At 39.7% G+C, this 12,579-nt stretch overlaps 1 protein-coding gene across 1 annotated transcript; it reads right to left on the bottom strand.

Moving 5' to 3' along the window:
* Positions 1-5,878: 5,878 nt before the first annotated feature.
* Positions 5,879-6,952, bottom strand: LOC105036701 (pathogenesis-related protein 1). The gene is made up of 2 exons (XM_010912445.4): positions 6,749-6,952; positions 5,879-6,347 (listed from the first exon to the last, which is right to left on the bottom strand). Exons 1-2 carry the CDS (start codon positions 6,927-6,929, stop codon positions 6,052-6,054), a joined length of 477 nt encoding a protein of 158 aa, XP_010910747.2. The 5' UTR covers positions 6,930-6,952; the 3' UTR covers positions 5,879-6,051.
* Between the last annotated feature and the right edge of the window lie 5,627 nt (positions 6,953-12,579).

Below are 12,579 nucleotides of genomic sequence, written 5' to 3'. Positions count from 1 at the left end.
GAAGGTACTAATGGCGTTATTAGCAAGCGTTATAAGCCGTGTCATGAGCAAGAGTGTTATAAGCCACAAGTGAAGGGCTAGTATAGTGGTGTTTCTGAGCTTAAACTCTGGTGATTAAATTGAAAATTTTATAAAATTTATAGATTGGATCAATACAATTAGTAAAATCATAATATTATAGATTGAGCTGGAGTTATATTTATAAATATACAAAAATAGTTTGGTAGTGGATTTATTGGATTTGGGTTAGTCTTATTTCAATATTATATCTGGGTATTTATGAATATAAGTGTAGTATGGTCTGTAATTCTATGATTTTTTTATTGTAATAGCTTTGGATTTATCCAAATAGATTATTAATAGATCTAGTTACTTAAAATTTAATCAATGATTACCTGTGAATTGTATTTTGAGTTGCTTATTTAGTTCTGTTTATGCTAATCAAACCAAAGATACCGTTTGCAAGTATACCAGTCTCTACAAAGAACCTCCACGTAGACCGTTACGACGTTTGGATCAAGGTATTAGTGCTCTTTGCCTCCGCAGCTGACACATCATCAGGACGTGGTGCATACGCGTCGAGAAGCTAAGGTGTATCTCTAAGATTTTTGTTATAATTTATTAGAACGGGCCACGTGGAAAGAATATATTAGAGTGTAACGCGGAAGAAAGTTGGATGAAAGTATCGCGTGGAGGGATTAAAAACAAAAAAATGAAAATTTGCACCTGAATAAACGGAGTTCTACAGATTTTGGATTAAATAGAAAAATAAATATAGGGACATAATGGAGATACAAGTTTTTTTTTTTTTTTTGATCTAAGTAGGCGATCATAACATTTTGATATGAGAGCAGTTTAAAAAATCAACATACAAGATGTCACGTAATATCTGGAGGCATTCATCTCTTTGGCACAAGGATCAGCCTCCAGTGGAGATATAAGTTTTCCAAGAAGATTGTTTCACGTAGTCGAGTACCTAACTGGAATTGAGTGTCAAACGAGTTGTGTGTATTATATAATATGGGGTAGATGGTGTACCTGGGGTTCTGATAACTATATTAATAATAGCGGCCTGACCAAGATCTGGCCGGGTATGCGTGGGGGGGGGGGTACATAAGAGGGTGTGTGAAGTATTTTCTCATTTTGAAAATAAATTTTATCTGATAATTAGAACTCATTTTAGTTAGAGAGACTTAAAGTTTTGAAGTGATAATAAAAATGAGTGGCTTTTGTTTTAGCTGTTCAATTGAAAGGAGTGTTATTATTGTTCCAATTCTAAAGAGAAGTGAGAATCAAATTCCTCAAAATTTAATATGGCTTCTCGTCTGGTATTCAAATCTCATTTCAATTTTGATTTAGATTTCAATGTCAAATATAAATAGAATGTATTGAAAAATATGATTATTTCAATTTCTATATTCATTCCAAATTTGATGGCGCATCAAATGCACCCTCAATATAATTTGTCTCATTATTTTTGAAATTAATCTTTAATCTTCGTTTGTGATACCGATATAAATTCCCACGAGCATAGGACCTTGACTTTTCTTATCACTATAGCAAAAAAAAAAAAAAGGGCTCTAAAGGCCTCTCTCATATGAATGCTCTAGGCACCTAAAGAAGCATCTTATCTTTTGTTCGGGCAACGCTAAGTGTCAGAGGAAACGTTCGGCACCATGGACTCGGAAGATACCCGAGGATCTTATTCAAAGGAGGACTGATAATCATTTACGCATATGATCAAACCTACATGGATCTCCACTGACTATGTCAGATCAATAATGCAGAACCAATAATATTCGACGACCAATCTGGCAATATGAGTATTCATACATTATTCGACTGATTACCGAGAATCTAAAGAACAACCACAACCCATGATCTGGAATATCGGAATCAAAAGACGGTTAACACACACAATATGAGCAGTAACAGCTCATAACTGAATCTAGTTACTTCCATGTTCCCCGATCCTAAGAGATGGAAGTTGCATTATAATGGCAAACTCTATCCTTATATAAAGGGAGATAAGAGAAGGATCAGATGTTGAGACTTGACGCTTCAAAATTCGATCCATAATGAACTCACAGTGAAGTTCAGAACTACGAACGGAGTCCAACGAACTCAAAAACAGTCCAAACGAAGTCAAGATGATAAAGATACACGTGAAAAAAGGCTCGGAACAGGTGACATGGCCCATAAGATGGCGGAGGCCGGCGGCGGCGCAGCTGAGCCTGGTGGACGCATGCTGCCCAACGTGCGGGAGGGCCCAACGCAGGCCGACACAGTGGGTGCGGGTGCCTAGGCCCAGCGCCCTATTATGGTCCACCGTAGAATGTAGGGTGCTGTGTGGTCCATAGAGGCTGCATGGACCGATCACGCGGTCTAGGGGTGTTTGTGCACGATTCGACGGTCTAGATCGCATGCGATCATGATCGGATAGCTGGAACTCAATTCGAGTCTGATTAAGCTTGATCTGAGACTGTGTGCACGATCGGACGGCTTTGGTGTGAGCCAATCACGATCGGATGGCCACAGGTGGTTCCAAGGTTGATTTGGACTCGATATTCCTAATGTAACACTATTTTGACGATTTTAGAGCCTATATAACTCTGATTGACGAGTCATTTATTGTATTGGATAATTGGTGACGTTCTGGAGGTGCAGAAAGGCTTCAAGAGAAGTTTCAGAGAGTTTTTGTAAGGATTTTGGGGCTTCTTTTTTAGAAACTCTTATACAAGGGTTGAGTGGTGAGTTTCTCTTGTATTATTGTATTTTATTCTCTCATAGTAAAGCTTGCAAATCTCGTGGAGATAGGCTTGAGGCCGATCCATGTATTTGTATTGTGTTTCTTGTTTTGTTTCTTCTTTCTTCCTGCTGCAACGCGTGGTATCGGATCCTACACAATAATTGATATTAGAGCAAGGTGGTACCAGAGAGTAGGTTGCGACGGTGGTAATCGAGATAGAAGATTGAGAAGATAAACATAATCAAGATAGAGATCAACCAATTCGATGGAAAGAGTAATTTCTTCTTGTGGCAAGCGAGGGTGAAGGATGTGCTTATCCAGCAAGGGTTGGTCGATGTTCTTTTGTGCGAGAAGAAGCCAACTATCATGGAAGTACAGGATTGGAGGCGGCTCCAGATGCAGATGGTGAGTACGATTTGCTTATACCTAGTGGATGAGGTAGTGATCCATGTGTTTGGTGAATCTTTTTGACGGTGCTATGGTTGAAGCTCGAGGAGTTGTACATGGCGAAGTCTCTCACCAATATTCTCTTTTCTGGAGGTAATTCTATCAGCTATGGATGATCGAGGGATAAAGATACAAGAGCATCTCAGCCACTTTCAGAAGATCCTCACCAACCTCCTCAGCGTTGGCGAAAAAATTAAAGAAGAAGATCAGAGCGCTGGTCTTACTATCATCGCTTCCCTCTTCGTATGAGTACTTGGTGACTATTTTTCTAGTAGACAAGAGCGCCATCAAGATGAACGAGGTCACCGCAGTGATTCTTCAAAACAAGATTCTCAGAAGGAAGAATCCAATTTCGAGCTCAGATGGCGGCAGCTTAGCTTTGACAATTTTTGGAAGAGCAGGAGGCAGTAGATGGAGCGACAGGAGATCGTGATGAGGACAGTCCAAGTCCAGGATGAGAGACTTGAGCAAGATTAGATGTTATCGGTGTGACAAGTTGAGACATCTAGCCAAAGATTGCTCTCAACTCAAACATCGGATGAGGGCTATTGTAGTGATGGCCAGTAGCGAGTCAGAGGATGACGTCCTAGAGATATCTGATGAGGTATTTATTTCTTCTAGTAGTGAATTTTAAATTCTGCATGCACCTATCATGTATGTTATAGAGAGGAGCAATTTGACTTCTTGGAGAGTAGTGAGGGCACTATTTATCGCCGGATGGATCGAGCTGTACGATCAGAGATATCGGGATGGTTAGCTAGAGGACAGATGATGGTGTAGTGAGGAGCTTATGGGAGATCCGATATATATCCGATTTCAAATGGAATCTTATCTTAATAAGCAAACTGGATTTGAGAGGCTGTAGGACGGTAGCTTGTGGAGAAATCCTGAAGGTATTGCATGGCGATAGGATTATTCTGGAGGGGAAGAAGAGGATGAAAGGACATTACTATCTAGCAGGGAACCCAGTTCGAAATGGAGCTTCATGAGCCAAGAGGAGTCCAGAGCGAGGTGAAGCTCCAGATGGAGATGGATCAGACACTAGACAAAAGACTCGGGAGGACGAGAGGCGACGTTAAAGAGTGAAGTTCCTATTGCCATAGAAGACTTCCCCAAGCAGATTTTTGGTCAAAGTGGACATAGTCCATGATGGAGGTGGGATCGTGCGGCCTGACTCGACTCCCACATTTGTCCATCCATGAGACAACAGGCACACCCACGATATGGGGGCGAGACGGATCACAGTCTCTCAGAGACAGATAGAGGCCAAATATCGAGTCGAAGTAGAGATTGTTGAGACTTAACATCTCGAGATTCGGTTCATACTAAGCCCATAGCGAGATCTAGGACGATGAATGAAGTCCAACGAGCCCAAAAACAGCTCAAATAGAATCCAGATAATGAAAATACGTGCGAAAGAAAGCTCGGAGCAGGTGGCATGGCCTATGAGGTGGCAGAGGCCGGTGGCTGCGCAGTCGGGCCCGACAGACGCACGCGCGCACACGAGCGCATAGTCCAGTGTGCGAGCGCATGCATGGGCCGACCCAGCAGGAGTGAGGGTGCCCAAGCCCAGTGCCCTATCACGGTCCACCGTGGACCGCAAGGTGCTAGGCGGTCCATGGAGGCCGCATGGACCGATCACGCGGTCTATACGCGGTCCAGGAGTATTTGTGCATGATCCGACGGTCCAAATCACGTGCGGTCATGATCGGATGGTCGAACTCAATCCGAGTGCGATCAGACTTGATCTGAGGCTTTGGTGCATGATCGGACGGCTCTGTTGTGAGCCGGTCACGATCGGACGACTACAGATGGTTTTAGAGTTGATTTGGATTCAGTATTCCTAGTGTAACACTATTTTGGAGATTTTAGAGCCTATATAGCTCCGATTGATGAGCCATTTATTGCGTTGGGTAGCTGGTGACATTTTGGAGGTATAAAAAGGTTTCAAGAGAAGTTTTAGAGAGCTTTTGTGAAGATTTTGGAGCTTCTTGTTGAGAGACTCTTGTACAAGGGTTAATGGTGAGTTTCTCTTGTATTATTGTGTTTTATTCTCTAATAGTGAAGCTTGCACGCCCGTAGAGGTAGGCTTGAGGTCGTTCTACGTATTTATATTATATTTCTTATTTTATTTTTTTTTCTGCTGCAACATGTGGTACCGGATTCTGCAAAATACAGGATAAGTTTTTTTAGAGATATTTTAACTCTCGCTCTTGTGGTTTTTTTCTATTGCAGGCGTTAAATATGTATTAAAAAATGATGGCTACGTAGTCCAATTAGATAAGATAATGCACTCTACATCGGATTTTCTACACCGTGGACGGCATATAAAGAATTTCCCAAGTAACATAAGCAGAGTTGTTGATGGGTCACAGCCGAGCTCGGTACCGTGAGCTTGTAACTCTGCTCGGTGGATATTGGCCGAAAGAATTGGTCTCTTATCCACAAAATAACTCATCAGTTATGAAATCTATCCGGGAGAATAGCACTTGAATAAAATGCAAGCGAGTGAAAGTACTCGGATAAAATCAAGTTTGTGAGGACAAAATAAAAAGTTGGGGCACCTCACCGGTCGGCCATAATTTTTCTCCCTTTTTTCCTTTCAAATACGCTTTTTTTTTTTCAATTTCTTTTATATAAATCTGATGGCATTGTGAAAAGGTTCACAAGTCTGCCACGCACTTACTCAACCAGTTGGTTTATTTATTTCAGAAAACCACGTAGAGACACTCTGGAGAAAAAGAAATCATGGAAACAACCAGAAACAACCTCACAAGCGCTCACTCGAAACGCAAAATCTTGCTTATTATATTTCTGTCCCACCACCAGGTGCATGAGCTCAAATCCGAACCACTTCAAGCGTAGGCACCAGGGTTGGCCAGGAGGTAGGCCTCTGCTGCCTTGATGATGCCGGTCACCGCTTCCTTTCCCTTGGCTACCTCATCCTTGTTCTCAACTCCTGGTAGTGGCTTATAGGTTGTCACCACCTTGCACACACATCCTGCATTGCTGGTTTGCTCGAACTTGAACTGGGACGAGGCTGATTCAATCTTCTTCCCGAGATCACCGCCTTCGACCAGGCTTTGCTTGCACTCAAACTTGTCAAAGTCCACGAAGTCTAGGCGCTCCTTCACATAGCCAAATGGCATTGCTGCAAATAATGGAACCAAAAGGTTATCACCACCTCTAAGTACGTGAAAATTATGCACAAAAGGGACTGTTTGGGAAATCTAGTAGAATTGGACTGGATTTCCGATAGGATCGTGAATTGCACAGTCCATTTAAACATGGCCATATTAACACAATTCCTCTCCAGCCTAAATTTTACGGGGACAAAAAAAATCTCCACAGATCTCTCTCTCTCTCAATCCTATAGTCCAATAGACTCATAGATGGAATTTGGCTAAAACTAGGTGGGGGTTTTAGAAGAACATGAGCTCGTAGGTTAACAGGCCTGATTCAAACAGGAAATCCACAGGCAATCCAGCCCAAGCCTATTCGATTTCCTAAACAAGAGACCGGAAAAATTAGAGTGTGAGCTGTAAGATGCACCTGAAGTGAAGTTGATCTGCCTGACGCTCCCGATACTGCCATCACCTTGGACACCAACGGCGCTTGCAACAATGTTAGGTAGGAGCTTAGGGGCCAAGTTGTGCCAGTCGAGGACCGCCTTGAACAGCCTTGCGGCGGGGGCCGGGGACTCGATCTCGAGGGTCCAAGTGGAGGGACTCATGGTTAAATTGGATTCTTAATTTCCTAGGCTTCACTACTTCTACTAAGTTGTGGTGAGTGAAAATGAGATGGAGAATGGCGAGCAAGGGATGGGGATTTTATAGAGGGTTTGTGTGGGATGGTAGGTATGGAACCAAGAAGCATGCATGCTGGTTTATTCAAATTTGGGCGGCGTTCTTTGCTAGACTGCTGACTGAGAAAAAGAGGGGAGGAAAAGAAAGTGCGTGGGAGAGAGGTTGGTAGGTGGCTCACATCACGGCGAGATTTAATAAACGGTATTTTCACATTTAATTGGATCCCAGCGAAAACAGATCGATATATGCCCCGGCCCACAATTTAGGATTTCGAATTTTAATATTAAAATAATATACAAAAACAATAACCTTTTAGGTGTTTATTTAATAAGAATATTATTTTCAGGCAGGAGAAACTATGTCATTTGAAAATTATTTAGATTGTAGTAAATTATTGTGTTGCCCAATCTAACACGTGGTCAACATAGACGCCTTCGTTCGTCATATGTCATCAATGCAGATGTCTCCATCTGCCATATAACGTCCATCACGTCCGTCACCTGTGCAACAAATATAGTGAAAAAATACGTGGGTGAGAAAGGATGATGGATTCCATGAAGAGAGAGAAGGATGATGGATCGACGGATCAGCTGCATCGGGCCTATATAGTGACATTGAAGGGCTCAATATGCTGAACATCACACGTCATCCTTGGTGGCCTCCACCTCTCCATCATTGTTATCTTCATCCTAGAGTTTTGACTGTTGAGCTTCATGATGGCCGTTCTTGAGGACAACACTGACGGCTTCCTCTGTAATGACGGAGGGCTGGCCTTTTGGAAGCATACTACTATTCGTTTCGATAGATCTGCAGTGGCAGTTCGAGGAGCAAGGTTTGGCCTTAATTGATTGAGATTTTAGCAAGAGTTCGGCATCTAACTGTTGAGAGTGGTGCTGATGAGTGATTCCTAATCATCAGAAGTTTCTTTTGGATCTCTTTTTTAATGTTCTTGATCAAAGATTCTAGGTTTTTAACATTTTTGTCTCTTTATGGATTGTCTACACCGGGCCTATGCAGTAACACTGAAGGGCTCGACATGCCCACCATCGTGCATCATCCTCTGCGGCCTCCACCTCTCCGTTGTCATTGTCTTCACCCTGGGGCTTTGACGGTCGAGCTCCATGATGACTGTTCTCTAGGGTGATGTTGCCAGCTTCCCCAGTAATGATGGGGCGTCGACCTTTTGGGAGCATGCTGTGATTCATTTTGATGGATCTACAGTGGCACTTCAAGAAGTAGGGTGGGCTCGATCAGCTAAGATCTTAGCGGGAGTCCGACATCAAGTGTTGAGGGTAGTGCTGGTATGTGATTCCTAATCATCTAAAATTTTTTCTTAATCTCTTCCTTTAACATTCTTAGTTTAAGATTCTAGATTTTTAATATTTTTGTCTCTTTTCATTTTTTTTGTTACTGTTGGATTTGACCAAAAAGAATTTGTGTCAAGAATCTTGAATTTTTCTTTCATTCTCGAATTGGTGCCAAGATTTTTTTTTTTTTGCAAATTACTCGAAAAAAATCTTCCTTGGCAAAAAATCCTTATTTCAAAAAGAAAGATGAAAAAAGAATGAGTCCGACCGGGACACTTTTGATTCTTGCATCTTTCTTTTATGCTCAAATTTGTGCTAATTTTTTTTTTTTCACAAATTACTTGAAAAAAAATCCCCTTTCTCAAAAAAAAAAAACTATCATTATTTTAAAAAATAATGATAGAAGAAGGATGAGTCTGATAAAGACTCATCAAAAGAAAAGTGAAAGGAGAGATGAATTTTTTTTTTAAAGTTTAGATCATTAATTTTTTTTAAAAAAAAATTTCAAAGTTTAGTTCTTTAAAATTCTAATACCAAATTTTTTTTTTTCGATATCTAAAATTGACATCTTCAGTGAGTCATCAGTTAGAGATACATTTACCAATTCTTGATTGGGATCTCATAAAGCCATTGCCTATGTCTTTTCCTACAAGAGATGGGCATATGGTCGTCGAAGGTATTTTTGCGATCAAGTCTCATATACTGATATATTTTCTCTCCATCTCAAGTTTGAAGATGCCACTCCATTAGTGGCACTGGTGGCCGACGGACAACATCGTCGGCACTACCTTGAGAGAGTTGGAGGTGTGGGAGGAGAGAATTGAAAGAAAGAGAAAGGAGAGATGGAAGGGTTTAAAAATGATTAAAGATAAAAATAATAAAAAATGATAGATTTAGGAAGGGATTCACAGAATCAGGATCGTCAGATTTTCAAAAATTTATCCGATAGCTTATAATGTACGCAATGCATAAAATATAGTTTTTTAATTATTTTAATTATTTTTAATATATATATATAATAGATATAATAAAATAGATAAATAAAATTAAATATTATTTTAAAAAAAATCACATCCCATATATTACATGAGGTTATAAGCTAGTGATCATTATAACGATTTTTTTTTTAATTTTATTGCTGTAATAACAGAGAAAAGGATGGGACAAGGGCATTATAAATTCAAAATAACCTTTCTCCTTCTGTTTTTATTTTTTTATTTATTTTTATAACAACCAACATGCAGGATAATGGTCATATGCACGCGTGGCAGTCCCTGTTTATAATGACTATTCTTATAAATAGATTAATCCTTTTTGACCTTTTATTAAATAGATTAGATTCAAATTTAGATCTTTGATCTAATTAATCTCTTTTAATCCGTTTAATAATTGGATCATATTATAACTTGATCCATTTAATCTATCTAAGATATGTTTAATCTATTAACATATTTTATATGTTCCTATCTGGTTTAATCTAACATACTTGACCTATTTAACCTATTTGAATCCCTTTAATCCATTTAACCTAACTTTATATATTTAATAAAGGGATCATATGGATCAAATCGGCTATCTGTTTAATAAATAGATTGAGTTCAATTTTGATCTATTTAATAATAGATTGAATTTGGATTAATAAATTTTTAGATCAATCAGCATGTGATCCAACCCAATCTAATCACCATCCTTGTTTTGTTGGGATAAGAACTCTTTACCTATAAAAGGAGGCCCAAAATATACTTTCCTCTAGGTATCTTCCTTCTCCTCCTATTGCTCCTTGGAGCCTTATTTGATTCAAGTATTGATGGTTCTCGGCTAGGTCAGCTTTGATAACCTTTAAGCTCTTCTTCTTTTCTTATGTGCAGGATGATAGGCCCGGATGGATCTTATTCCTTGCATGTGGATCCGCCAGCAGCCTTCCACCTAGCAGATTAGATTTCACCAGCAGCCTTCCACCTACCTTATTGGATTTCAGTGGCAATAGCTTGCATTGATTATTATGGTATGAGGAAACTTCATGGTCTCCAAAGAAAATTGCCAGAAGAAGGCTCAATCAGCGCTGCAGGCAGCACATGTCACAGCAAAATCCATCATATAAATTTTAACACGTGTTGGGATCCTGCATATATATATATATATATATATATATATATATATATATATATATATATATTATTATTATTATTTTGGTACATGAAAATTGAGTTCAGATACGTGGGAGGAGCTTCGATTGGGTCTTGGCCTGCAACATGATGCGTTAAGCCCAGCCCAAAACGAAGAGGCTTTGTTGCTTTCTGTTATTTTCCGAACGAAAAAGCTTGTTTTCTGAAGTACAGGAAGGTTCGAGGTGGAGATTTTGACGGAGACGTGACCCGCAAGGCAAAATGGCGCAGGTCTTACGGTGGTAGCGTCACAGAACGGACATAAGCTTCTAGAAATCTAATCTTCCCCTTGTTTGTTACACACCGGATCAAAATGATGATTCACAGGCTTTTATGATCAAGAAAAAAAATCGCATGTTTCTTTGATTAAATAATGATAGTAGGACTCATATTGGGATGAACGCATCCTTTGTGGTGCACCATCGTGGAGTACGATGCATCGCATGCACCATCCATCATGCGATGGATGATCTCGTGCAAATTTGGATTGTGCAATGTACATCATGTGCGGTTGCATACAGCCATCCATTGTATGATAGATAGTACGCATAATGCACCACACTATACGATGCATAGGAAATGCAGAAGATTTCTACTCTATTGGATAGGGCTCTCATAGTCCTTTGTTGACTAATAAAAAAAAAAAAATATTAGCTTATTAGTTCAACCGGTCCTTCTTTCAATAACAAAGTTTTGGGATTAGAAGTCAAAAAAAAAAAAAAATCAGAACCATCCCTATTGCACATCACAAACTTAATTAGTCATCTAGCCACTTTACCAAAAAATACTAAAGTCCCTCTTCTGCATGACATTGTGATCTTGTTGGAGGGATATTATACTCTGACCATTAGACATATTATCCGGAAGATGAATACCACGGTAGATTGGATAGCAGTCTATGTTGCTGAGCATTCAGGTGAAATTTTATGATCCAAAGTGGAGTGGTCCTCGGGGTCATTTTGATTTTTTTTTTTCTTTTGATTCCCTTGATTATATTTATACAAGAGTTGTTTGAAAGAATCATCTTATCTTCAAAAAAAAAAAAAAAATACACGTACTAGAATCGTGAAGGACCATGGGTAGGAGACATCTATGATGAGGACATCTTGAGATTGGCTAGAGGCGATTGTCACAATTTCATATTAATTTAACGCCATATGCAGCTATTAACATGCATCGATATTCCACCCAATAGCATAAGCATTTGCACTGTGATTGTATGACAGACGGCCCACTCAAATATGAAGGCCCAAAGCCGACATAGTACAACCTGACTTGGCCAATATAAGGTGTTAGGATGCATGGTTCTTAAGAAAGATTGGCATGCCTGTAGCGGCTAGGAATCTACAGATTCTGTCACAATAATTGTTTCTTAAGATACCACCTAAACCCACTCTTTAATGGTGTTGGTCAAATCCAAAACTACCTTTAGCTAATCCACCCTTGCTAGCGAGGCTAACATTGCTGATGATAGCCTTGTAATATGGGGATTAGAAACAAACGTATCAGGATACATAAAAAGTTTTCTCAAAAGAGTTAATGGTTTCTGCCATGAGGTATCTTCATCAAAGAGTTTATACTAGAGAAGAATATATATACTGATATTTGGAGGACTATATCAGCCTACTTGGCTCGACCAAGAAAAAAATCTTCTACCATTGCCAAGTTCAAGTAACCTATCTAAAACAGTTTGATTGAATGTTTCTGATTCGGAGCAAAATTCGCTCACCGTACCAAAAAGAATGGTATATGCGACAATCCAAATACCAAGTTTTCAGGTCGCAGTCTCATGCAGGATATACATAGGAACAAAAGCACAGTCGTAGATGGGTCACTGCCGAGCTTGGTAGCGTAAGCTTGTAACCCTGCTCAGGGGGGTTATGGGATGGCCGAATAATTGGTCTCTTGTCCGCAAACTAACTCATCAGTGATCAAATCTATCCGGTTGAATAGCACTAGAATAAAATGCCAAGGGGTGAAAGTACTCGGATAAAATCAAGTTTATAAGGACAAAGTAAAAAGCTGAGACGCTGACTGGATGACCATAGTTTTTTCACCTTTTTTTCTACTTTCAAATATATCTTTTTTTTCAATTTCTTTTATGT

This window comes from Elaeis guineensis, chromosome 14 (assembly GCF_000442705.2).
Source record: "Elaeis guineensis isolate ETL-2024a chromosome 14, EG11, whole genome shotgun sequence".
Lineage (NCBI taxonomy): Eukaryota > Viridiplantae > Streptophyta > Magnoliopsida > Arecales > Arecaceae > Elaeis > Elaeis guineensis.
The sequence above is the reverse complement of the archived record's forward strand: the minus strand, read 5'-3'. Positions and strand labels throughout refer to the sequence as shown.